The sequence below is a fragment of the Liolophura sinensis genome, chromosome 7, assembly GCF_032854445.1.
Source record: "Liolophura sinensis isolate JHLJ2023 chromosome 7, CUHK_Ljap_v2, whole genome shotgun sequence".
Taxonomy (NCBI): domain Eukaryota; kingdom Metazoa; phylum Mollusca; class Polyplacophora; order Chitonida; family Chitonidae; genus Liolophura; species Liolophura sinensis.
This window is the reverse complement of record NC_088301.1, coordinates 52,682,019-52,707,637: the sequence shown is the minus strand read 5'-3', so window position 1 is coordinate 52,707,637 and position 25,619 is coordinate 52,682,019. Positions and strand designations below refer to the sequence as shown.

The following is a 25,619-nucleotide window of genomic DNA, read 5'->3' as shown; positions in this document are numbered from 1 at the left end:
CGAAAGTCATAGGACACCGTATGACTATCTCTTTTATTTTAATATCTTATGTATACACGATGGTGGTCCACTTCACGGCAGCGTTGTTCACAGCTTATATAGTCTACACGGCCAAGCCATGGGCAGGTAGAACTTATTTTTTGAAAGAACAAACAAGCGCAATTCTCATTTCATCAAAACTTAAAATGGAGTTTTCTAAAGTGCACCATCAAATAGTCACTATTTTCGTTGGCACGACTGTTTCCTTTAATGTGTGATCATCTTGACTGTAAGCACAGAAAGCAGGGGTAAAAGTGTCAAGCAAATATTTTCTGTAAAATCGGTCTTGGACGAAAATCTAAGCCGGATCACGCTTATGGGGTATAGGAAGTGTTTTACCTTTTGTCGAATCTGCATGACATTGGGCAGGGTAATGTAACACGGATTCTTTTTTGAATTTCATTGACAGCCCGTGAAAAAATCTGATTTCAAAGTATGTAGTTGTAAGCGTAACGTCAAAACTGAAAAACTTAACTACATGTAGGGCCATATTCCATTTATGGCTTATGCTCATGCATTTACTTCTATATATTTACAATTTTTTTAAAATTTCTTTCCTATCTGATTTATTAATCATTACATATATATATATATCAGTTTCAGCTCTGTTTCCATGGCATCCAGTTCTGATGACAGTTTCTGTAAGTGAAAGTGATACATTTATGACATCTCGTCATCCAGTTGTTGCATTAATACATATTGACACTGCATGTAGTTGCTTAAGCATTAATTAAATGTACATATGTATATGAGTTATGAATCATTTATTTATTTAATTTGTTGGTGTTTTATGTCGTACTCCAAAATATTTCACTGATACAACGGCAGTCAGCAGTATGGTGGGAGAAAACTGGGCTGAGCCCACGGGAAACCCACAACCATCCGCAGGTTGCTGACAAATCTTCCCACATACTGCCGCAGAGGAAGGCAGCTTGAGAATTTTGAGTCATTGTAGATGAAAGTATTAACAATGTGGATCATCTTGATATTTTAAAAAAAATGAACTTTTTTTTTAAATGAGGCAATTCAATATAGATGAAGCCTTAGATTACGGTTGGATAATGAGGTAACTTTGCATACCAGTACTTAATAGGTATAACGGGCCTGTGATTTATATGACCCAATATTTTTGTATTAATATATATGTTTTAGAAGAGCGCATATGTTTTAATGGCTGTGTTATGTTGTTTCAGTTTGCCCTGCTTATGTTTGAAGCAATAACTGTCTTCTCGGCTCACAGCTCATTTATACCACTGGCCAGCCGTCCATATAAGGCCAAAGTTCACTGGATTCTCCAGACGCTAGCAGCTGCCTTTGGAGGGGCAGGTTTTGCTGTGATCTTTGTCAGCAAGAACCTCAATCATAAGCAACACTTTGTAACCTGGCATGGAATCTTTGGCCTCATTACAATCATATATGTTGCAGTGCAATGTCTTGCTGGTACTGTTGTCATGAATCCTGCATGGATTCAGAGCATTAAGCTGGCACAGTTAAAGCTTTACCATGCTACCTCAGGATTATGCCTTTACACCCTTGCCTGTACAACTCTCGTCCTTGGACTGTATTCCAACTGGTTTATGCGTAATGTCAGAGGAACCTCTTGGTATGCTTGTATGGGAGTTGTTGCAATATTAATTTTAGCAGTTATGAATCAAATTGTAACTGCATACCAAACCAAACAGCAAATTACCAAGCAAAATGCTACAAAATCTTGGAAAAAGTGAACAAATGTACTTTTCATTTGTTGCTGGATGTAGTTAACTATTCCTTTATTGTTTGTAAATTCCATTTTCAATATTTTAAATATTAAATCTATGATATTCATTGTAGAAGACTGGTGGATCTCATCATACATGAATTAATTTTGAGTCCAATACATGACATAAATGAATTACTATGTCCACGTTGTTGGAGTTGTAAAAGATTAAACATAATCAAGAATTTACTAAATGACCATAAATTTCGTCCATGACCAGTTTGCCCATTTTTCCTGATTCTGAGAATTCGTTTGATTTTAGAAAGGTGTTTTGAGGTTTGGTTGGAACGTTGGATGATGTTCTACTGGAAAATTATAAGTTTCAGCAGTGAAAATAATACTTTGATGACATATGTTTGTCATATATACAAAAATGCACTTTTGTGGGTGAAATTTATGGTCATTTGTTTGCTAATTTACAAGACACATTCATGGTGTATTTTGTGAAGTGTTATGACCATAATGTATGTATAGGCTCCTCAGCTGTAATTGGGAAGGAAAATAAATTTTTCTTCATGGCCTCATGGTGGAGGTCTAAATACCACACATTGTGGTCTATTCTTGTGCTTGGCTCATGGATCAAGAAACATTGACAGAATATTCTAGCCAGCCATAGAGATTTTTATAAGAATAACAACTACTGTATGATCAAACAGGTGTAAAACACACATTAAACATGGCTTCAAGAACAATAATATGCAATACTTTTTACTGTTTTGGAAATTTGTTTTTTATTCTTATGTTGAACAAATTTACAGTGTTTTATGTGCACCATTCATATTAGAAAAGATGTGAGCTTTACAGTATCAGAACAAATTGTGTGTTAGCAGTTTTCTTTTTGCCATTGTCTTATATGTATGTTGAATTCTTAAACCAAACAATTCCTTTGTGCTAAACTTAATATTTTAAGAATATCCCTGAATTCAAGGTATCGGTAAATCAAAAATATACCAATACATGTTTTGTAATAAAATGACACTTGTAGCCTTAGTGATATGAACTACAGTTGTGTTACTACTAGTTCGTACAAAATGGAATTTTGTTTCACTTTTATCAGCATGTGTATTTTAATTGATCTCTATGCATGTGAAACTTTTATGTTGATATCTCTGATACAAAGATGAAGACGAATGTAAAGTTTTCATGCTAGCTAACTAGCTGTTAAGTTTATGTATGAGTAAGAGACGGCTCGGTTGTATAGCTATTAAATGCATGTACTATAAATATTTCCACAGTACTGAAAGTGTTTTTGAATTTTGTTCCCATTCGGTGTAAATGTAAAATGATGGCAGTATTCTTACTTTGCACGCTTAAAATTGTTTTGAGATGAGAGCTTCTGACTAGTCACCATTTATGTGGAAATGTATGACAAACATTATCTTGTGAAATATATCAATGAAATGCACAAGGGTTTTGATGAACGGAATGTTCATGTACTGGTATATGTTTATTCACTATACCATTTTATATTATACCTTTAGTTCTTGTCATTTTAGGGTATTGCATTCTTACTTGTTTGAATGGGCACTGTATAACAATATCTCTCGCACTTCATCCGTTAACAAGTGCTTATGCCAGTGTGTGTATTGTAGCCCCATACTCACATGCAAGCAATCTATAGGACTCTGTCACAACATGCACGAAGAGTAACTTTCATGGCAACATATACTGAAGAAATTCATCAACATGATAAATATGCTAGGAGTAGCATTGTATTTGTAATTGCTATGGGACATGGACCCTAGTGTATATTATGCAGTGGACATAACATGTACATACAATCTATTGCAACTGTGGGCATAAAGTATTTTTACCACATGTTACTTCTTAAAGTAAAAAAAGACTTCATAATCATTTTACATAATACCAAAGACTATTGACTGTAAGTTTTTGATTACATGTGTATTACAAATCACAATGTGTAAAAATATTTAGGATCTTGTTTGTGTTACTAGTTTGCCAGTGGGGCCATTCATGCATAAATTGCATAAACTAATCTTTGCCATTTCCAGACATTTATTGTCAGTTTTCTGTAAAGAAATTAAAACTGAATTAACAGAAATGTTATCTGCTGTCTTAAATGTGTTCATGTCATTTCCTCTTATGATTTTGTCTCTTTCTGAAACCTACCAGTCATTTGATGCAATAGCTGTAGTAACACTACATGCATTTTGTTGGCTTGTTTAGCCTTGGGTCTTCATAAAACATACCTTACCCAGAATGGACAAAAATAATAGAAACGCTTTTTCAAAGAAAACCTAAGCATCAGCCCATTAGTATTTACAGAGCAAGTGAAAAGAACGGCAAGAAATCACAGTAGAGATGGGTGGCTTAAGCTGGCTCTTACTAAATGAGACCAGGTAAGACGAAAAAAAAAGCTCCCTGAAGCTCCATAGCCCTTGATCAAGTAAGCTCTTTGTACAAATTCAGCTAAGAGTGGTTCATTTACAATTTTAGATTCGTGAACTTGATTTATTTATTTGAGTTTTACGATGTACTCAAGAATATTTCACATATATGACAGCGGCCAGCATTATGGTGGGAGGAAAAAGGAACCTGGGGGCATCCATGGCCATCCAAGGGTGGTTAGCAGACCTTCCCACCTATGAATGGAGAGGAAGCCTGCATGAGCTGAACTTGAGCTGAATCTACAGCAATCACATTGGTGAGAGGCTTGTGGGTCATTGTGATATGGTAGCTTTCTAACCACCAGATGACAGAAGCCCCCTCATAAACCTTGGTACCTGGCAAAATTTCACAGGTTTCAGTGGGTTGGTCTGGGTTTTGTTCATCTGTAACACCCAACACCATTCAAATAAATTAATCAATACACTGGTCGTGGATATGCGTAAACACCTGCATTTATTAAATATGGTGCTCCATGAAATTCAACACTTGTGCCTGACATTGCCCAGCAGCTCTCTTACTTTCAAAATAGGAATTCAGTCCACAAATGTTTTATACTCTGAACTAACAGTAATGTTATTATGCTTTGTAAGGATGTAACCGATTATTGCTAGGCCTGGTGTTAGTCTACTAAGACATTGCAATGTGTCTTGTCACCACACTATTTCAGTAAGGCAGCACTATCACACAAAATGTTGGCTTACATCAGAATTGGCCCACAATATTTATTTATTTGATTGGTGTTTTACACCATACTCAAGAATATTTCACTTATATGACAGCTGCCAGCATTATGGTGGGAGTAAACCAGGCAGATCCCGTGGGGAAATCCACGACCAGCCACAGGTTGCTGGAAGACCTTCCCACTTGCTCCTCGAGAGGAGGCCATCATGGTCCACTAATGGAGATATTATAATAATGTGAGCGTAATAATGATGAGAGTGACAAATAAAACCAAAGTGACATGCTGCTCTCTAACTCAATGTCAGTTATTGGATACAGAAGAGAATAGATTCTGTATCGCTGGGCAACACATTCAGTTCCTGTACTTTATAAAATCCTCATGCAAACTGACTAGTTCCAAATCATTCCCATGAGTTTAACTAAAATATTCAACATGACATACTTATGAGAGGAAATCAAATACAACAATATGTACCTAATCATCAGAATTTATTTTTCATGGCTCCATGATACAGTTTTGTTGGACGGATTGTTCAGCAAATACAAAATTAATCACAGGCACTCATGTAAGAGTTGTCTGCACTTTCAACTCATGATAAATTGAACTAGTGGTATATCTTCACTTCAAAGGAAAAGGGTCAGATAACTCTGATCCAAGTGCCTGTTGTAGCCAAGTTAATTTAAATGTCATGAATTATAAAAAAAACAATTTCAGTTCAACACTGATTTAAAAAAAAATATTAAGAAAACAAAGCTTTAACATGTAATATGCAATAATCTAAGCCTTTTCTGTTCAGATGATCCATCCATCCTCCTTCTCCTAAGTTTCCTTGTACCGGCTTTTTCCCGTTCACCTCATCTTCCTTCCGGGTCATTAAGCTTTTCAGCAGGGTAGAAGTGGCTTTACAAACTGTATACACCGTAAAGATGTCCTGCATACACTGTTCGAATCTTTGCATTAATCTCTTTGTTTGACTTTTAAAAGCTGGGTTCTGATTTTACAAGTCGGGGCCCCCACATAACTGACCAATTGATCTCATCTATATGTAGGGGGCTACTGCCTGATCGTCAGTGCCATTGAGCTTTTGTGCTTTAACTTTTGTCGCTTGCAAATTATACTTTCTCAGTCCCAAATGTTATTTTTAAGACGACGAGGAATTCCAATTTATACTATAATATCCAACAATCTGGAGTTATTATTAATAAAGTAAACATTCAACTAAACAATACGACAATATTAAAACTTATCACAGCTGTCCTCAGACATGTATGTGACAAAGTTGAGGCCTTTGTTCCAGTCTGGCTAGGCTAGATCAAGTACATATATACGAATAGTGTCTCAGATATAGCTGTTTGCAGTTGAGATTGAAAGAACTGAACTAGGCTATATAAGTGTGGGGCCTGCACGCGGTATTTTATGTTTTATTTAGTCCATATATATGTCTCTCTGAAATATATTTATTAATAAGCTGCCTTGTTGATATTGGGAATTGCCCGCCTAAAACAAGTCGGTCTAAAGCGGTGTAGTCTTTTATTCTTTCAGTACGTCACTGTTTTTGCGTAGACCTAGTAATGCCTGTCAAGAAGACATGTGAAAAAGGCTTTTTCTTCCACAAAAATAAAAAAAATATTTTTTCACCATTCTTTTTTTTTATCTCCCCAAAATTTTTTTTTCCCTCTCAAAAATTTTTATTTTCACCATGTCACTTTTATGGCTCCATACTATCCACTGTTATGGAAACATTGTCATTTCAACCAAAAGCATCACATATAATGCATATATACATGTGTAATGGTTGAGCATAAACAATTTACATGCTATATCACATGTGATTTACAAAAAAATAAATCACAACCATTTTGTTGGTATTTTCAGTAAAACTTCAGCAGGTTATTAGCAGCAGCAGGTTAGTCAATTACATACATGTTTAACAATGTCTGTAATTATTCATCAGTATCTTTAAGATTATACCATTAAAGAGATTAGCAAACATGAACAGCAATATGTAAGAATGGACAGGGATTTTCCCATATCACAAATTCAGTAAACATCAATTAACCAAAATATAACTTTTTGATCTTCATCATAAATAATGGTACCCATTCTCCACAAAAAGATTTAGAGTGATCTGATGAAAGTACACTGCCTTGAAGTTACTGCACCTTAAATCATTCCGTGATAAAGTACACCCATTGTGGTTTAACCGACAAACTCTGGGACTGCAGCTTGTACTACTACCTCTGGATCTAAGGGTAGCCTGGTTGTACATGTAATGAACATTCTACCCAGTCACATTCCTTTATACACAGGTAATTTTATACTGCAGACAGATGGGCACCTTTCCAGACACATCTCTCAGGACATTACTGATCAGAAGAGTGTCCAAACTGTGCCACATACAATGCAGTGAAATTTTACTACAAGTACATGCTTGTAATAAGCTTATATTCTAATTAAAAATGCGTCCATGTGCCATAAAACCATGCATGCCTCCATGACAAAACCAACATTACATTTGGCACTGTTGTTGTGCAGCCAGATAGTTCTGTTAAGATTTAAACGTATGGCATGATTGCAACTGTTTTCAAATTCAATGTTTTTTCTGCATAACTCATAATACTACTTTGTGTGTGTGGAATCTCGGCTTTACACAATATAACCTTGAGTTTTTATCAGGCATAGTTGGACATTAATGGGCCATTTCCATATACCGGTACATTTTCATGTTATCTTTTCATGCTACATACGCAGTTGTATGTCACGTCAAGGAAATTTAAACTTGGCTGCTTGCAGTGTCTAACAGGTTACAGTGAGTCCATGTGTTACATATATAACATACAGATATAAAAATTAAATATGTAGTCATGAAAACTGGTAAACTTCATGAAGGTATTAAAACTTAACCAAGTGGCAAAAAAAAAACCACAAACAAAAAAGAACACATTCATTCAGAAAGACTTTTAACAGAGTGTAAGTATATACTCTATAACTCTACATGTACACCTTAAAGTGAATAGTGCTTTTAATTAATTAAATGTACATGCAAATAGCATGACTAGGACACAGTATGTGCTCTTCTGGCACTTCATACACACTGACATACAGTATTCTCCTGTAAAACACAATATGGTTGAGATTATCAATATCTAGTACGAGACACCTAAATATGTGTAGTCAACACAATGCAGAATGGGGACATATCTGTCAACAAAAGAGGTAACACTTAAAACTTAATAACAATGCTGAGATGCTGAGAACATTTGTAAAACAAATACAGTATATCATTGAAAGAGTGGGCAAATGTACATGGCTATAACTGGTTTACATGCATCTGTGGCAACAAGTCTCTGAATTGGACAGGGAATGTTGATTCCTAATTGAGCCTTTTTTGTTTCACCATACCTATCTCTATGGGAGATGTAAATTAAAAGCTGATGTGGAAAAATTTTAAAAATTATCGATTTCAGCAAATAATCATTTTCACAAAATTTGTGACAACATTTTCTGCTTATCAGTAAGACATCAATGGCAATCACTTTGGAATTTGTGCCCAATGAAATAGTCTGCATCAACAGCAATTGTTCTGTCACAACAAAAAGGGGCATAGAATGGAACTGAATCAGAACTGCTTTCAGATGTGATAATTAAGCTCAGACAATGGCATGGAATTCCAGTCTTCAGAACTTTTAACACTGGAAACAGAAAAAAACATCTTTTAATGATTACTTGGGCTTTGATCCAACAGAAATTACTTGTTTTTTTTTTTGTAAACTTAAGTGATTTGCATGGGAGGCTCACATTTTCTATTTCAGATGTGTCCTGGATTCTATATACCGCATATGCAGTTCTGTCCCCAAATAATGTGTTGTGTTATTAAACACTTCTGACTTTATCGACCTTCCTGGGACTGGATCTCAAATGACAGTAAATTCTTTCACCTAATTTAATCACATTCCTTTGTCATCGCTCCAGTGGGGAAGATATGGTTTCACCGGATTATTTCGTGTCTCTTTGATTTTCTACAAAACTTAACCCTTGTCATCTCATTTTTCTCACATGAGTAGCTCCTAACACCAATGGACATACAACCATAAAATCATTACAAATTGTATTGTAAATTCAATAAAAATAAAATCTATTGGCGGTATATATGTATATGTGTAAATTTACTATACTTGAATTCTTGAAGATATCAAGTTTTCAAGGACAGCAGTGTTTCACACAGGATGAATTCAGATCATTCAGAAAAATGTAAAATGCGTTAAATAATATTAATATTACTAAAGAAAAGCATAAGCAGGTACCTAGAAACCTCTATAAACTTGATAATACACAATCGCAACTATAAAAAATTTGGTATAATAAGACACATATCCATTACAGATTAGATATAATGCAATACTTGTAAGGAAATCAGAGATAAACTTGTAAATTTTTATGGGAAAGACAAACATCTATTCTACATTTACTTCTTGCAAAAATATTTACGTAGCTAAAATATCACTAAAATAAAGAAATCAATACCAAATCAACAAAAAAATTTCCTGTGACAATGCGCACGGCAAACATAAATATAAATCTGTACCTGTACATATCACAGAAATTTTTATGGGAAAGACAAACATCTATTCTACATTTACTTCTTGCAAAAATATTGACGTAGCTAAAATATCACTAAAATAAAGAAATCAATATCAAATCAACAAAAAAATTTCCTGTGACAATGCGCACGGCAAACATAAATATAAATCTGTACATTACATATCACAGAATTTAAAGTAACAACCAAGATACAAAACTACAGTTGCCTAAACAGTTAGGTTATCCATATTACAACCCTGTCACCTTCATACTGTATGAGGGACAATTTATCAAGATTTCTTGCTGACGTTCTGCTTCGCCTGTCCTAGTTGGACTTGACGGGCATTGCTTCCAAACTGTAAAGTGCTCATAGTCTCAGAAAAATTTTGTGGATCAGGGCTGATGTTGACAAAAAGGCAGGCCTGGAAGCAACAGATAAGAATGGCATAATTAAAATGTATTTGTTTTATTTGGTGTTTTATGCCACACTCAAGGATATAGAGGGAGGAAATCGGGCAGGTGAAATGAATTTAAATCAGACGCAGCTTGACAATCGATCTGTGATATATGTTAAAATGCTTAAAAATCTATGATATCTTGAAATTTGTTGGAAACTGCATTTTACAGGCACAACACTAATATAGAAAGCCAATGGCCTGAAACAATGTTTAAAATACAAAATAAATTAACATCTTTAAGGCGCACCTTTGCATCTCCACTGAGGGAAGGCTGGAGAAGATGAGTCAGTTTAGAATTTCTGTACGGCACATGAAGCTGTTTAGATCTCAACGAGGAAAATACCTGCAAATTGGAGAAGATATTCATTTGCATACAATATGGCAATAACAGTAACGAACCGTCACCCTGCTAAAATATGACAGTCACAGTGATCATTACTGTCAGGAGTGTGGGTTGACCCAAGGGGTGTTTGAACCACAGGCCTTGGGCTACAGCCAACACCTATATTACTACCACTGACCAAAGAAAATTCCATGAATACCCTCTGTGTACATGATAGTGATATTCTATCTTATTAATAATTAAAAACAAGGTAAACATTTATTTTAGGTATATTGAGGCATGTTTTATGCTACACATTATAAGGAAAGACAAATGTGTTTGTTGTAGTTGTAATCATGACCTACTTGTTGCAAGGTTTTCTGAGAATAAGATATTAGAGGGCATACTAGTGCATTTAAATAGTAGATGTTCATGCTTTAAATGCATGTACATTTCAAAACACAATATGCTACAGGTACAATCACATGAAAGCATATGAATTTCTGCACTTCTCTTTAAAACACTCTATAAGAATCCTTGAAGAAAGAAACATGTTATTAGTATTTGAGCAAATGACTTACCTGACCAAGAGCTGACAAAGACTTATTGATGGCTGCAGCTTCCACCAGCCTCTGACCTTCAGCCTCCGTCTTAGAAATTCTCTCAGACCCAGCAAGGTCAACCAAGGTCAGCTTCCCATGTGACATTGACCCAGTCACCCTGTCCAGTCCCTCAACATTTAACATAAGCAACAAGTGGTAACGTGAACTGGAAAAAACACACAGGTAAACAGCATATAATTTCAAATGAACAGTAGTAAATGTAGTTCATCCAGTACCTTTTTTTCAAATATATGTATAGAGGAATTCTAGAATAACAGAAGGCTGTGAGAAGTTAGTATTCAAACAAGACATCTCTGATTACAAAGGTCAAATGATTTCTTTCTTTAAATGGTGTTAACAAGGACCTTCAGAAATTTTCAAATAATGCTCTTGGGTGCAGGAAACCTGACTGCTTCAAGTAAATCACAAAACATCAAACCTGAAAAACCTTGCAAGTTAATACTGAAGATGACTCTTTGATTTAAAGTATTTATGAAATGTACTTGTGAAAGGATTGTCACGGTTAAATATTTTAACCAATAATACATGAATGAAAAAACAAGTTAAATGCAGTTAGGTTTCAACTTTAGGCACATAATAAATTTCTTACAATTTTGTGCTTAAAAATGCATTTTAACCTTTCAAAGATCACTAAAACTCTCAGAAGTAGATATAAAACTGTGCAACTTAGTTATGGACAAAATTTTGTGTCCTTTAGCATATTTACTATCTTGTAATTATGATGCCAATGGGGAACTGGAAAAAGTCCTTTCCGCCTAAGAAAATAGTCTGAAGCCATGAAATCTTTTGTTCTTTCCATTATTACAACTATCTGTGTACGTGTGATCATAAAACATGTTTCATAAATACTTTAAAATAAGGAGTTTTCATTGCTTTGCTGGGAAAACCTATAGCCTGTTACACTTCATCCATAAAAAATCTTTACAATATTTCCTGTAGACAATGTCTAGGATGGGTGGTCATTTACAATGTTTTTGATTAAAATTTGTTACATTACTAGAATTTATTACATAATTAGCATCAAAATGGGATATTTTTCAGTAATAAAAAGCATCACACAACCTAAAAATTTTGACACATTAAAACTGGGTGAATTGATATATATTACTAACTATATATACTGTAATTATTTTAATTCTTGGGACATCTTATCTGCTCATTACAACCAATGTAATGTCATTGTAACAGGAATATACAGTTCCTATTTCCTTATATAGTTAGTCCATCTAATAGACAATAAATACATATCTTCACTATAAAAAAAACTGGAAAATAAATGCAATATTTTTCTTTCAGCACTAGAATTATATGTCTTCAAAAATCGCTCATTCATTTTTGATTAAGGAGGTCTCCATGACTACAGGTAAAAGCACAGTGTGGTTTACCTGGTAGAGTTCATCTTGGTTGAAGCCACAGATCTGTTTTTATCCCCAAGAGTCATAACATCCTTTATATCATCTATACTCTTCACGTCCATCAGTGTTATGCCTGGCAACTCAATTTTGTTACCTTGAGCCTTCAGGTCCAATGTCTTCACATCTTTGGACAGCAAGTCTTGGATGGATTCATTGTAAATTTCAATCATGGAAACCTACAAGTTAGTTTCATAAAGTTTCATTAAAACATTACAAGTGACACTGAATTTCTTCTGATTTTATATATTAGATCAATTCACTCCAAAACAAAACAGACTAAAACTAAGGCGGCTTTTAGCGATGAATCACAGAGATATTCTTTCAAACGTTTGCGTAGATTACACATTAATGATGCTTACTGTTAATGTGTATGTCCTAGTCTCAGATCTGCTCTGACAGATCTGTAGTAATTCTTTCACAGCTCTGAAAATATATAAGTACACATTATCATACAATCTTATTTACACATAAAGGATTCGTTAATGTTATTGTACTGAAATTATGGTAATGTACTTTTATTTTCCATACTTATTTATTTCATTGTAGCATTAAAATATACTCCAGAACTTTCACTAATAAAAAAGGCATTCAGTTGTAGGGGCAAAGGTTACTGGAGTGTTGAAATTAAACTGAGCTTTGACAAGTTCTACATGAACTTCTCCAGCGTATGACATGCAGACACACGTGTGCAGACCAAAACTGGTGGAAAACAAGTATTCTTCACTGAATGTTCTACAGCACAAACATCCACATTAGCGTCATCAACTGGTTATTTCCATTTTTTTTTATTAAGAGCAACAGTTTCAAAAAAATTCCCTGTCCAAGGCCATGAACTGAACATGCACTTTTTGTGTCTTAGCGACTGACATCCAGGCAAATGTCAAAGGCCACCAGCTACAACCTTATTCAATGTACACACCTTAATATATAGACAGATCTGTCTCCCCAAAACATTTACACAAATATGAGGAGAGAAGGATGTAAACAGAAAAAAGCTGTGATACCTGATGTTAACACCTGGATTCTTTTCTGGCCCCATCATTGTGAACGTTTTCCCTGAGCCTGTCTGACCATATGCCATGATGCAAACATTGTAACCGTCTACACAAGAAGTAACCACAGGTAGTGTATCCTCAAACACCTGACAGAACACAATTATTGGCCACTTTCATTTAAATTTAATAAAATAATCAAGACAACACATGTATATACACAACAGACAAACTACTTCATAAATTGCATGCAAAGTTTAAGCATACTGAAGCTCCATACAGGACAACCATTAAAGTCTAAATTAAACAGAAGGCAAGGTACAATATCTGTACTATCTCAATTTAGAGGCTAAAACACAAATTATCCCGTGACATTATTACTCCTTTCCATTGTTGTTTTCTTATGCTACTGCCCAAAAATAAAAAACGATTCATCCATAGTATACTTTTCTTCTAGGCCTATGAAGGAGCATTATTGTAGCCATTTCCTGGCTAACAAACATCGTAAGTGTCAAAAGACTAACCATGGCTCCAGTGAGAGATAAAGTCAAAACATTCTGACTAATGGTATATTCTGCCTAGATTGTAACCTTAGTGAGGCACCAACCAATTTTTCCATGCCATTTGCCTCATCAAGTGTTTGAAGATTTTGCAAGAAGATATTACAGGGAAAAAGTGAACAGAAGGGGATTTTTACAGACTGTTATCTTGTGGGACCCCCTGACAGGAAAAGTCTGACTCCTGTGACAAGTAGCAGAAAACCATTTACTAAATGCATATTCACTATTTATTTCACCTTGAAATAATCATGTATTGATCTGTATACAATTCTAATGCCAAATTAATCAAATCCATGTGCTGTATTGATGTCTGTACACATATATGTATGTACCTTCATGCCTTCATGTATATTAGCGAATTCTATCAACACGTAGCACCTTTTGAGGGTGTCGTATATTTATGATATCTACATGTTCATATAAAAAGTTCTCATCACACGGAATGTCAGTGCTTTATTTCTATCCTATCATTAAAGTTGATCAGGTGGGAATTGACAGGTCAAAATTTGGCATTTTACAGAGGATATCTTCAATGTCTACCAAGTTTATTATCAACTGACCACTGGAAGGCAGAGTGACACTGATATGTTCGCTGGGCCTCTTTCATATACATCTCCATCCTCCAACAACCAAACTGCTGTTAAGATAATTCATGTGCAAACTGCTAATGTTCAATCAGCTCAACATTCTGCCTCGCAATTATAAAGATGAAGTCGAGTTCTATAAATTAATCGCATTCTGAGATTGAATATTACTGGCACAAAGTTTCATAAAAATTCCTCATTACCTATTAATACTTGAGCAACTTAAGTGTCTTTCACAGATTAAAATGAGACTACCAGGTAGATTTAAGTGCCAAAGACATTTCTACACGTAGATCTAAATGCAGCTGCACTTTCCTTTGAACACTCCAATGAATATTGATATCTGTCTATTTGATAGCTGCATAGCATGGTGGTCATATTGTATGGCCTAATGTATAACTGATTGCCAAGGCCTTTCTCCAGTACCATCTACTAGTGGCACCAAATTTCACTCTAGTATGATGCATTTCCATGACAGATCCTGCACTGCGTTAGTTACACTTTACCTTATTGAAAGAAAGCAAAGACACAATACCAAGCTTGTTAAAGAGTTCTGCTTTGCATTTGTTCACCTGCTTAAGTCACAAAATATATATGGTGTGACTCCTTGTGACAGCCTTTGTGAGAGATTATCAAACAAGCTTAATGTACTTATATCATATTTGCTTTAGTTTTAGGCAGTGTTACAAAAGAAGTTATACAACCTCAAAAGGATCTGCCCACTGACAAGTGCAGCAAAAATTGGCAATCATATTTGTGACTCCTGTGATGACAATACAAGGTGAATGCTCTATCCCATCTGAGGAAAACTTTCCTCAGATGTAAGTAAGCATTTATTTACAGTTTATCAAGCCATTGTTGTCACAGCGTTGTCTTCTGACAGAGTACAAATCTGTGACTGAAAATTTTTCAGTCACAAATAACTGAACAATATACAGAAAATTTCACTCTCAAGAAAAGCTTGCTTTTATGAACAGACAGACCATAAAAGTTGCATTGGTTTGATTTTTGTGTACAGCAAATGTTAACCCAGTTACCCAGTAATATAAAACATACATTGTTTAAAACTTCAGGAAATGGTGTTCAGGAAAAAAAATACTTTTTTGTGATGTAACAGGTTTGAAAAACTAAAACTGATGTGTAGCTTTCCATGGAATGGTTAAGTTCAATAACTGACATGTACATACAATGGTAACAATGTGTATTAAATCTTACTTGTTCTTGTGTTGTATCTGGGGAGAAAACCTTGTCAAAAGAGAAGTACTTTTTCCCACCGGCTGGGTTTTGTGCAACGATATCTTCTGTGGTTGGGAAAGTCAAGCAACACTTAGCTCGATCATCACGTCGACAGCGGCAGAACACGCGTATATTACCACGCAGTTCTTGCAACTACAACAAACCAGCAGAGCATATCTTCTCATGGATTATGCATTCATGAAAGTTTATATAATAAATAAAAGTTATGATAAAACTTATACATAAATAGAAATGATGACAAATTCAGGCTTGAAACTTTACTCCCACAAAACTATATTTTATTATAATTTTTTGCAACAGTTGTTTTTTTTAAATTCATATTCTGACGTTTATTAAGTCACATTCACCTGAATGATGACAACATTTATAATAATCACATGAAACTTGAACTTGACTACTCGCCTGATTATACAGCAACTTCCTTTGCAATGCCTCCCTACGATACAAAGCTCTTACGTCTTCCAACTCCGCGGATGTAGCTGACCCCATTTTACCCAGGTTGATGGCTGCCCTGTTTGCCTGTACAAATCATAACCCATACAAACATATAGGCCTGTTTACAATTGGAAGAATCCATATCTGTATTTCAAACTTGACCTCTTACAATCATACATGTGGGAATCCATATCATTATCTCATCCCTGATATATTAAAACCTGAACATCCTTATCTCATATCTGATCTTTCACAATTGGAAGAATCCACATTTTTATCCCAAACCTGAATTGTAACAATCCATATCCTTATGTCAATGAAATCAGATCCTCACTATCATAACACTACAAATCTTTATCTCACATCTGATCTATCACAACAATAAGAATCTGTATCCTTATCCCATATCTGATCACATATAATCAATATAAAACATGATACGTAGCTTAACCCTCTCCATGTATAAGGTGGTAAAATTGAGGACACTATAAACACAACAAGGAACCACATTAGTTACACTAAGCTGAATCGGGAACATAATATGTTAGAGTTTAAAAATAATCATAATCCAAAACGATTTGAACAAAGGTAAGAAAATCAGGTTACAGAACTAAAGTAAATTTCCATACCTCGGTCACTGACTCTTTAGTGTCTTTCATCCACCTTTCCATGTCCATCTTCAAGTTGATAAAAGCTTTGTGCAAGAGCTTTGCTGATTGGTTTACAACTTCCAAATCTTCTGGGCTTACGTTTGGCTCAACTGGCTCCTGCAAAAATATAAAATGAAATATAAAACATTTAGACATGCAACAGGGGTAAAAACAATCCTACTGTATCATGTGAAAAATGTTCAGCAAACATATGTTGATATTATTTTACCAGTCACCTGTCTCATGCTGTTTCCGAGGCATAAAGGATGCCTATCTCCTTTAGGAACTTCTCAAGTTCACAAATGCTCAGCTCTTCAATTTCCTTAACTCTAAATAACTTTTTGTGAAACTTTGTTTGGTTTTGTTTTCAGTCCTCCATTTTATGGTAAATGTGATCAAAAATAGTTGCTTTTGACTGGGCAGATGATAAGGTTGGACGTTATATACCTTTATCGATAAACGAGCTCAAACTCAGAACTCCCCAACTGTGATGGTACGTTGACAATAATACCGCTTATGCTAGTCGCGCAATCTTCATCACAGAATCATGAATATTTTATATAGCTGATTGTCAGTAAGAAATTGGTGTTCGTAATTGTCATAAATGTAACGACTGGTGTAGACTCTTGATTCTTTGTGACAAATTGACAATTAAGAATTATGAGTGGCTTATTATAAATACGAAGCATTCTGGAAGTATTGCAAAAAACAAAACCTGTCCTCCACTGATTTGAACCATCGGAATAATAGCTATGTCCAAGTCCACAACAGAACAAAAACAACCACAAATTTCCAAACTGAACATGAGGGTCTGACACTTGATCTTGATCTGTAACATGTTATGGTGAAGTCATGTACTAAGTTTTAATTCTGAACAGTAAACCATGTGAAACTTAGATTTGGTAGTAAGGCTACTATAGAGCTTGTCTGTAGGAGACACATGAAGGTAAAACTTCAGCTAAATACTGAAATTGTGTCTTTGCTATTTTATGGTAATTACTATGCATTCAGAGCATCAGCAATGGAGTATGCCCCTTGTGCCATAGCGCTTTGTAGGCATATAAAACTTCAGGTCGATTCATGCTGTACTTTTTGAGATACCACCCCTACCATTGTGTTTAACTTTGATTATAATACACAATACACTAAGTCAGGAATTTATTAATTTATGTCATTAAATTCGCACACACTGCCCAGGCTCTGCCCAGGGGAAACCCACGACCATCTGCAGGTGGCTGACAGACTTTCCCATGTACGGCGGGAGAGGAAGCCAGGATGCAGTACTTTTTAAGATACCACCCCTAACATTTTCTTTAACATTGCTTTCCCTGTTATTGGATACCGACGTTCAGGGTATGAAAACTGCCAGTACAAATTTGAATAAAAACAGCCATAATTTTGTCAAAATTCGACATGTGGATCTTAAACACGTACTTGATTTACAACTGGTTATGGTGAATCCATGAACCAAGTTCCAATCCAATACAACGAACCACTTTGGTAAACTGGTAAAGTTTAAAAATTTTCCGTAATTTTGTTCAAATTGGATGTAGAGGTCGAAAACTTGGGCTTAATCTGTAGCTTGTGATGACGTCAGGTACCAAGTTCAATACACTATGATGGATCGTTTTAACAAAATTCAAACTTATTACAGGCTGGTAGAATGATGGACTGACTAACAAACATATACAATCCTACAGTACCCACTCACCCAGGGTACTGATAGGGCACTAATGAACGAATGTTTTACTGAGTACAACATACTGGTGCAGCAGGTGTCTTGGGTCTAGCAGGTGTCTTAGGACGGGCTGTCTTGGGCCTGGACTGCTGCATTGCCTCTAGCTGGGTCCTTGCATTCTCAGCTTCCACTTCCAGGAAGGAAAGTCGTTCTTGTAGCTCTTTTCCCTAATTTATTGTAACAGGATGTATATTTCATAAACATTCATACAAACAAAGAAAAGGAAGAAAAACAACAAGAAATTAAATGAGTTAATTGGTTTTATGGAGTTTGGATGATTTAAGACTCTTAATAGTACTACTGAAATACTGAAAACAACAATTTACCCTTTGTAATACAATCATAAGTAAATGGTTGATATAATTTACTTTACTTTTGTAAGAAATGTCAGAGGGTAACACTTTGGAATGAAATTTTCAACATTTCATACTGCAATTGCATCACATACCCTTTCTTCTGCTTCATCACGAGCCTTTTTCTCATCCTTAAGTTCAGTTTGCTAGAAAACAATAACACAAAGATGCTTCAGTTACTTGGTGTTTGACAAGGTACTCAAAATATATCACTTCTTTGATGGCTTATGGTTTATTGGTGAAAGAAACTGGGCAAGCTGAGACCACTGCACCTTGCCAGTATCCTCACAAACTTCCTTCTAAAAGACTTTCCTAAAATTTCTATTGCACAGGTATAAATAAACTATATTTTCATGTTCATGATAAAATAACAAATTTTCAGATATGGTAGCAACATAGGTGGGCATAAGGTGGCAATAATAAGGCAGATGCATAAAAAAATATTTTTGGATTTGAATAAAAAAAAGTTTTAAACTGAAGTCAGAATTGTTCAGAAATGAAAACTGTTTCATTATTGGTGATATAGTGGGATAAGTCCTAATATCAGATGTACATGTACACAGAATTAAATGTACATCATCAATATAATGTGAACTTTACCCTCAACTGTGAACTACACTTGAACACAATCTCACTTACTGAATTAATTAGTATATCAGGAACATTTTTATACGATGTTCATGCAGTATATAATAATACCCTTACCAGTAATTTGAATCTTTGCTCTAAAAAGTTGATGTGATCTTCCTTCTCCTTCAGTACCTTTGCATCAGATGAGTTCCGTGTTGTTGCAACAGCTATAAAACAATAATTTTATATCGCAAAATTATTTTAAAAAAGCAAAACAAAATAGTCATGAGTGCAAATCATCTCCTCTTAAAATTTCATGCTCTTGATTAATATTTAATTCACTGATTTATTTGATAGGTGTTTTACTCCTGAAGAACAAAATCTTCTGCAATTTCTGTAAAATTTGCTTGAAGTGGCTTGATAATATAAGTTATCTGTGTGTAGAGAAAGGTTTACAGGAATTTAAACCCTGAGTTTGAAATTTTAATTCCACACCTACAGTGTAAATCCACATGTACCCTTCTCATTTCACGAATAACGATTTTGTCCCTACAGTATTTATCACATGGAAAACCATTATTGTGTATATATAACACTGAGCTAATTAAGAAAAGCGCAGCAAAGACAATGATGTGTCATGAAATGCAGTGTCACCAAGAAAAATGATATCAACCGTACTTGTTGCTTATTCTTGCACAGTAATTCAGGTGAGCAGGATATAAATGTGATCTACTCTGTGTAGACATGGTCTCCAGCTCTGGCAACTGGGTATTGATATTTTAACCGTCAAATCAGCCGATGGCAATAAACAACCATGGGTGATGTTGAGACAAGATTTCTTAGGAGACAATGAATCAGGCAGATATGATGTCACATATTTCATTTAGGCTGGAATGACTTCAACAATATTTGAAATTATGGTGTCATCTGTGGCTAGGCATCAGATATGGGTCGCACCATGTGTTCTCACACCAGGCAGAAGATAACACCACAGCAACTTTGTTTCCATATTATTGCCATAGTGGTTTTAATAAGGTTTCAAACTAGGAAAATAAATTATAGAGCTTTTATTCTTACAGGCAACTCATTTGGCTTGGAGCTGATAGGCAGGTCAATGAGCCAGTGAGTTCACTATCATATTTAGAACAGCTAGACAGTACATAAGAGTCTTGAAAATATCCTAAATGCAATTTCACCCCATCCACTAACATGTCGAGACATATGCATACACATGTTTGATAGTGACATACATATGTATATATGCTTGGGTTTTTATGAGAGGACACACTACCCAGTCACACTGTACTGACACCAGGCCAACCAGTCAGGTTTCCTCAATTCTATACTTAATTCTATTCTTTTGGAAAAGAGGTCATACGTGGTGTAAACGTACAGTTCCCTTTGGTACAATCAGGGGATTAATAACTTATAGTCTTTTCACAGAAAGTTGTGAACTTTCTCTATACTGAATTTTTTGTGTATAGGGTATCAACTGGATTTAACTACTATTTAATGTTACAGACAATGGTAAGATGCTCTGGGGTACACTGTACTTATGAAAATGCTAATTATGATATACATGTATCATTTTATTGACACAAAAGGGTGAAGACAAGGGTGGAACCAACTGCCTAATGCCAACACTGGTAACCAAAAGCAAATCAACAAAATCAAAACAACAAATCTACACAGTATTTACAAATAATAATCAATGAAAAAAAAAAAAAAAGAGAGAGAAGAAAATGTATACACGTAACATTGAAACAGGTGTTGAGGTGGCAGTATTTCACCACTACACTCCAATGCTAGTACTTACAAGATTTCTCCTTTTTAACTGAAAGTCACATGAGTTCAAAAAGTGATGTCAGTGTCAAAGCTTAAACAGAAAACTTTCCACAAGGTAGTGGTTAACAGGGATACATGCATGCAAAAGTGTGATTGTTAGTAATTTGGGTGCAGGCAAAATTCTTACCCCAATGTGCATGTAATATGACAAACTGAGTATTCTTTCAGCTTTATATATACATGAGCCTTACCAAGTTAACATTTTATTCCTCAAGAAATTAGTACGCAATAAAAATTATGTGATACAGAGGAAATATCCCAAAATACCATTCAGATTTCTATCCATCCAGGAGCCAATCTTTTGAATCTGCCAAGTTATAGATAGATGGAAATTTACATATTGGCACCAGTGTATTTTGTTCACTAACTGCTCCAAGACACACATTACATGTGTTTTCACCATCATCATTCAACACATAAACATAAAAGTTTTCTTCTGTCTTTGTATGGTTATCAACAAGAAAAGTTTACCATGTTTTACATTCCTCACAACAATTCTGTAATAAAAGTCACTATTGAAAAATCAGCTGTCAGCAGTTTTGTTTAATTTCCGAAAGATGGTAAATTTTCATCAGAACACCAAAACCATTATATTACCTAATTCCTAATAGGGTGTCATTTTACTTTTACTTGACTACTACAAGATTGGTACTCATAACAAGAAAATTCATCCCCATTATACTGTGGAGTTCCAACAAAAGGATTAATGAACTTACCATCTTCTTCAACGTGAAGGTAGTTGGAAATACAATCATCAGCATCATAATTTGATGCTCTTATAGCAGCTAGGATGTCAAAGCGATCCTTCCAATTAGGCAAAGCATCCTGTAAATCATAATTATTTTAAAAAAATCAACAAATCAAACAGTGCTATGTAGGAAAGGAAGGGCAGAAAAAAAACCCAGAACAGTAAAGTGTGCTGGTGTTCTGGACAACATGAAATCTAGCAACCAATTCACTTTGAATTGTGATATTCCAAGTAGAAGAATACTGGTACCTGCATCAATGAAATGGAATGTATTCCTTGGAAGGCAATAACTCATATCTACTTGATACTGCCTATGGAATATTGGCATATTTGTCTCATTCCTTGATCTAGTAACCCTCTACATAGGTGTTACTGAAGTGGCTATGAAGCATTGGAGTAAAAACATGTATGACAACAAATTACTACATTCATGATAACCAGAGTTCCCAGAAGCTTGATTTCTTTGTTCTTAGTTTATATAAGAACATGTCCTCCCTCTATTTAGCTGTACTTCAGAGTGGACAGATGGAAAAATCTTTGCTAAAAAGATTTTAGCAAAAGTTATTTTCAAAAACAGAATGAAGCACTGACATGTAAATATTGAGCATGGTATGCATGCTGGATGTGGTGACAGCCTGACTCAAGCAAAGTCAAAATCTCCTCAATGCACCCAATAGAAAGCCTTTCATGCATGCCTAATAAGGATGGGTCATACAGTATCTCGGTGATATACACTTCAGTATGAGATGAGAATAGTACAAAGATATATATACATGTAGAAATGATATGGTTTACAGACTGCAGGGGGCGCGGCAGACTAACATACAGAACAAAAACATTGTACATGTAGATTTCTGCTTTTCACACCTTCACAATTAGTATGTACCCAATAACAATGCTAACACTTTCTGTTTATAGGACAACTGTGTAGTTACCAGTCTATATGACAATTGTATTTAGTTTCTGTTGTAATTTTGTTATGATAACAGTGTGAAGGATGACTATACAAGAATGAGTGGTCATTTGATGCGGACAAAGTAAATGTATTTGTTTTCCTTCACAAAGTATGTTTATTTCATTCATTTAAAATACAGTAACATTAAATGATGTAACACATTTCTAAGAATTACACAAACTTCACCCTTGAATGAAAACTCATCAGTATCAACACAAAAAGTTGATACTTCATCTGGCTTTCCACCACCAGGTAAAACTTCTCTTCTAATAGGTAATTAACAGCTACTGGTACATGCAGATAAAAATAACTACATGTAGGCTAATGAAATCAATGTGAACACTGCACACCATAAATACATAGCTTGTCTTGATCTGCCAACTCCTGGGTCATAATTTATGATTCACTTAGTTTGCTATTTGGTTTACTTTGTGTTGAAAGCAATGTGCTATGTAATGTGAAATAATGTACATAAGGCATACTAAGTAAATCTGAAAACATCAATGTCAGCAATAAAAAAATAAAAATAAAAAAATGAGGAAATGCTTACACAAGGCAACTTAATGAAAATGTCAGATAAATAGCCTTATAAACACAGAATGAACTGCGGGCGGTAAGAATAAAAAACTTTAATGAAGGATGAAATATACTTAACCCTGAGGATAAAACTGCTTGGTTATAAAATGGGAGCTTACACTCAGTAATATTCTTCATACAGGTATTAATACCCTTGTTTATCCTTATCACAAAATTATTACTTCTGTATGCAACAAGCATATACATAGATATGGGCATGATGTGAACATATATCCCCATGATTTCATTTACAATATTGAATTCCATGTAGATTTTTCAACCCAGTATTACATATATTATACATTTCTATAAAATAAGAAAAAAAAATCCTATCAGGATCAAATGCTGACTTCCTTGCAGCATGTTAAATGACCTAAAATGCATATTACACCTGATTCACAGAGCTCTATTGATCAAAGAAAGGTGTTTTGGGGTTTGTTTGGAAGGTAAAATGATATATCCTTCAACAAACATGTAATTTTCAGCACCAAAAGTACTTTAATATTTCATTAGATCCTAAAGTGCACTTTCTTCGATGAAATGCTAGGTTATTCACCATATACATCTTAACAACTACAAGTAGTGCATATATATTTCATGTGTGTATTTTTTCCCTTCACACTTTCAGCAAACATCCTTCTTGTTTGCAGACCGTGTCAACTGGTGCAATGCCTGGTGCAATGGTGCTACACTGCATGTACGTTGTGTTTATCCAAAACTGTTTTATAACTTATTATAACTGTATGTGTGAAAACCAACATAAAAATGATTTTGAATTCGATATTACAAAGTTGAAAGTATCTTCTACATGTGTGATAATGCTTTATGGTGCTTTTGTGCTTACCATGTTTTCTTAAGCACTCTTTGTTTTCTCAGTGTCAAGTGTTTTAGATTCACTATAAAAAGTTTGTTAATGAACCCATTCGTTGCACAGTTTATATTTAAGATAATAAGAGGCCTCCATTTTCCATATTAATACGACATGACAAAACATGTATTACCGGTACTCCATGTACAGTACAGTCAGCATAAACACAGAACTGCACTGTATCAGTTTCATGAACATCTAGTCCATTAAAATCCACCATATCATAGCCTTTATTAAGTGCATGCTTTTATCTTTGTTAATAGGATCTTTCTAAACACAAAGGATAAAGTAAAAAATACACCACATAACAAGACAGTTTTGAATTTGTGATTGGAAATATTTTTTCTGGTAATCCATTTTGCCACAACGAAAATTGCACTCCATAAAAAAACTACATCTGATCGACATTTTCCAGCATTATTAGGGACATCTTCAGTGTGAGATATATACACACACACATATACTTTATATATATGCATGCATTTATGTGAATTTTTTTTATGCATAAAACTGGCTGGAAATATTGTAACTGGTGAAACATTACTTATAGTGTGTTACTGGCAAATACGCGGAAGAAGCCGGCTAACTGACATTTCATGACACACTTGAGTATTTCTTTTCTGATCACAGTGCACCTATTTGGCTCAGACAAATAAGCCTGATAGAGAGGTGTGCCAATTCTTGGTTCTTACAGGTGTAAATGTTATGGCAAATATTCACCTTACTGCTGGCGGTGTGTCGGCCAAATGGCCACTTTACCGACCTTTCTATGACAACACCACTGAAAAGGTAAGAATTTGCATTATATATGTTTGATTCAACCATGATGATTTTTTAATATTTGCACTATTGTTTTTGCAAATATGTACAGTCCTTATGTTTCTTTACTTGTCTCCCAAAATTTACAGCAGTGATAAACTACAAAGAACCTGTTGATAATAGTAATATGAAGGATTTAAATTTCAACAAGTAAAATGTGTCTCCCTGGTGACTGGAATATTTTCAGAAACTTTCAATAAATTTCGAAAAACTTTGCTAATCTGTTGTTAACACGTATTGTTTTACAAAATATGTCTTAGTACAGGATTATCATGGAAATAAGTTTGGCATCTCAGTACTAGATGAATTTTTAGATTGCCCTACACAATTTCCAAACCGCCTTTAAGCAATTTATCTGCGCAGATCTCTACAGATTCACTAGTA

At 34.8% G+C, this 25,619-nt stretch overlaps 2 protein-coding genes across 3 annotated transcripts in view; one reads left to right on the top strand and one right to left on the bottom strand.

Moving 5' to 3' along the window:
* The first annotated feature begins 3 nt into the window (after positions 1-3).
* On the top strand, positions 4-3,803 carry LOC135470504 (transmembrane reductase CYB561D2-like). The gene is made up of 3 exons (XM_064749487.1): positions 4-126; positions 637-680; positions 1,233-3,803. The coding sequence occupies exons 1-3, from the start codon at positions 21-23 to the stop codon at positions 1,761-1,763; spliced, it is 681 nt and encodes a 226-aa protein (XP_064605557.1). The 5' UTR covers positions 4-20; the 3' UTR covers positions 1,764-3,803.
* Positions 3,804-5,364: 1,561 nt separating this feature from the next.
* Positions 5,365-25,619, bottom strand: part of LOC135469753 (uncharacterized) — a 34,805-nt gene continuing 14,550 nt past the window's right edge. Inside the window, exons 7-20 of one of the 2 annotated variants that reach the window (XM_064748335.1) lie at positions 21,986-22,094; positions 21,241-21,258; positions 19,560-19,651; positions 18,950-19,000; positions 18,528-18,668; positions 16,743-16,880; positions 16,081-16,197; positions 15,637-15,810; positions 13,290-13,426; positions 12,645-12,708; positions 12,256-12,461; positions 10,829-11,015; positions 10,173-10,268; positions 5,365-9,889 (exon numbers count right to left, since the gene is read on the bottom strand). In XM_064748335.1, the coding sequence (XP_064604405.1) occupies positions 9,758-9,889; positions 10,173-10,268; positions 10,829-11,015; positions 12,256-12,461; positions 12,645-12,708; positions 13,290-13,426; positions 15,637-15,810; positions 16,081-16,197; positions 16,743-16,880; positions 18,528-18,668; positions 18,950-19,000; positions 19,560-19,651; positions 21,241-21,258; positions 21,986-22,094 (1,662 nt within the window). In that variant the 3' untranslated portion in view covers positions 5,365-9,757. The remainder of the gene's footprint in view (positions 9,890-10,172; positions 10,269-10,828; positions 11,016-12,255; positions 12,462-12,644; positions 12,709-13,289; positions 13,427-15,636; positions 15,811-16,080; positions 16,198-16,742; positions 16,881-18,527; positions 18,669-18,949; positions 19,001-19,559; positions 19,652-21,240; positions 21,259-21,985; positions 22,095-25,619) is intronic. The other variant, XM_064748336.1, reaches the window with a different exon arrangement.

Coding starts and splice junctions, on each gene's coding strand:
- LOC135470504 (XM_064749487.1), top strand. CDS start 21: ATGACTATCTCTTTTATTTTAATATCTTATGTATACACGATGGTGGTC. Junction 127..636: donor CACGGCCAAGCCATGGGCAG/GTAGAACTTATT, acceptor TATATATATCAG/TTTCAGCTCTGTTTCCATGG. Junction 681..1,232: donor CAGTTCTGATGACAGTTTCT/GTAAGTGAAAGT, acceptor ATGTTGTTTCAG/TTTGCCCTGCTTATGTTTGA.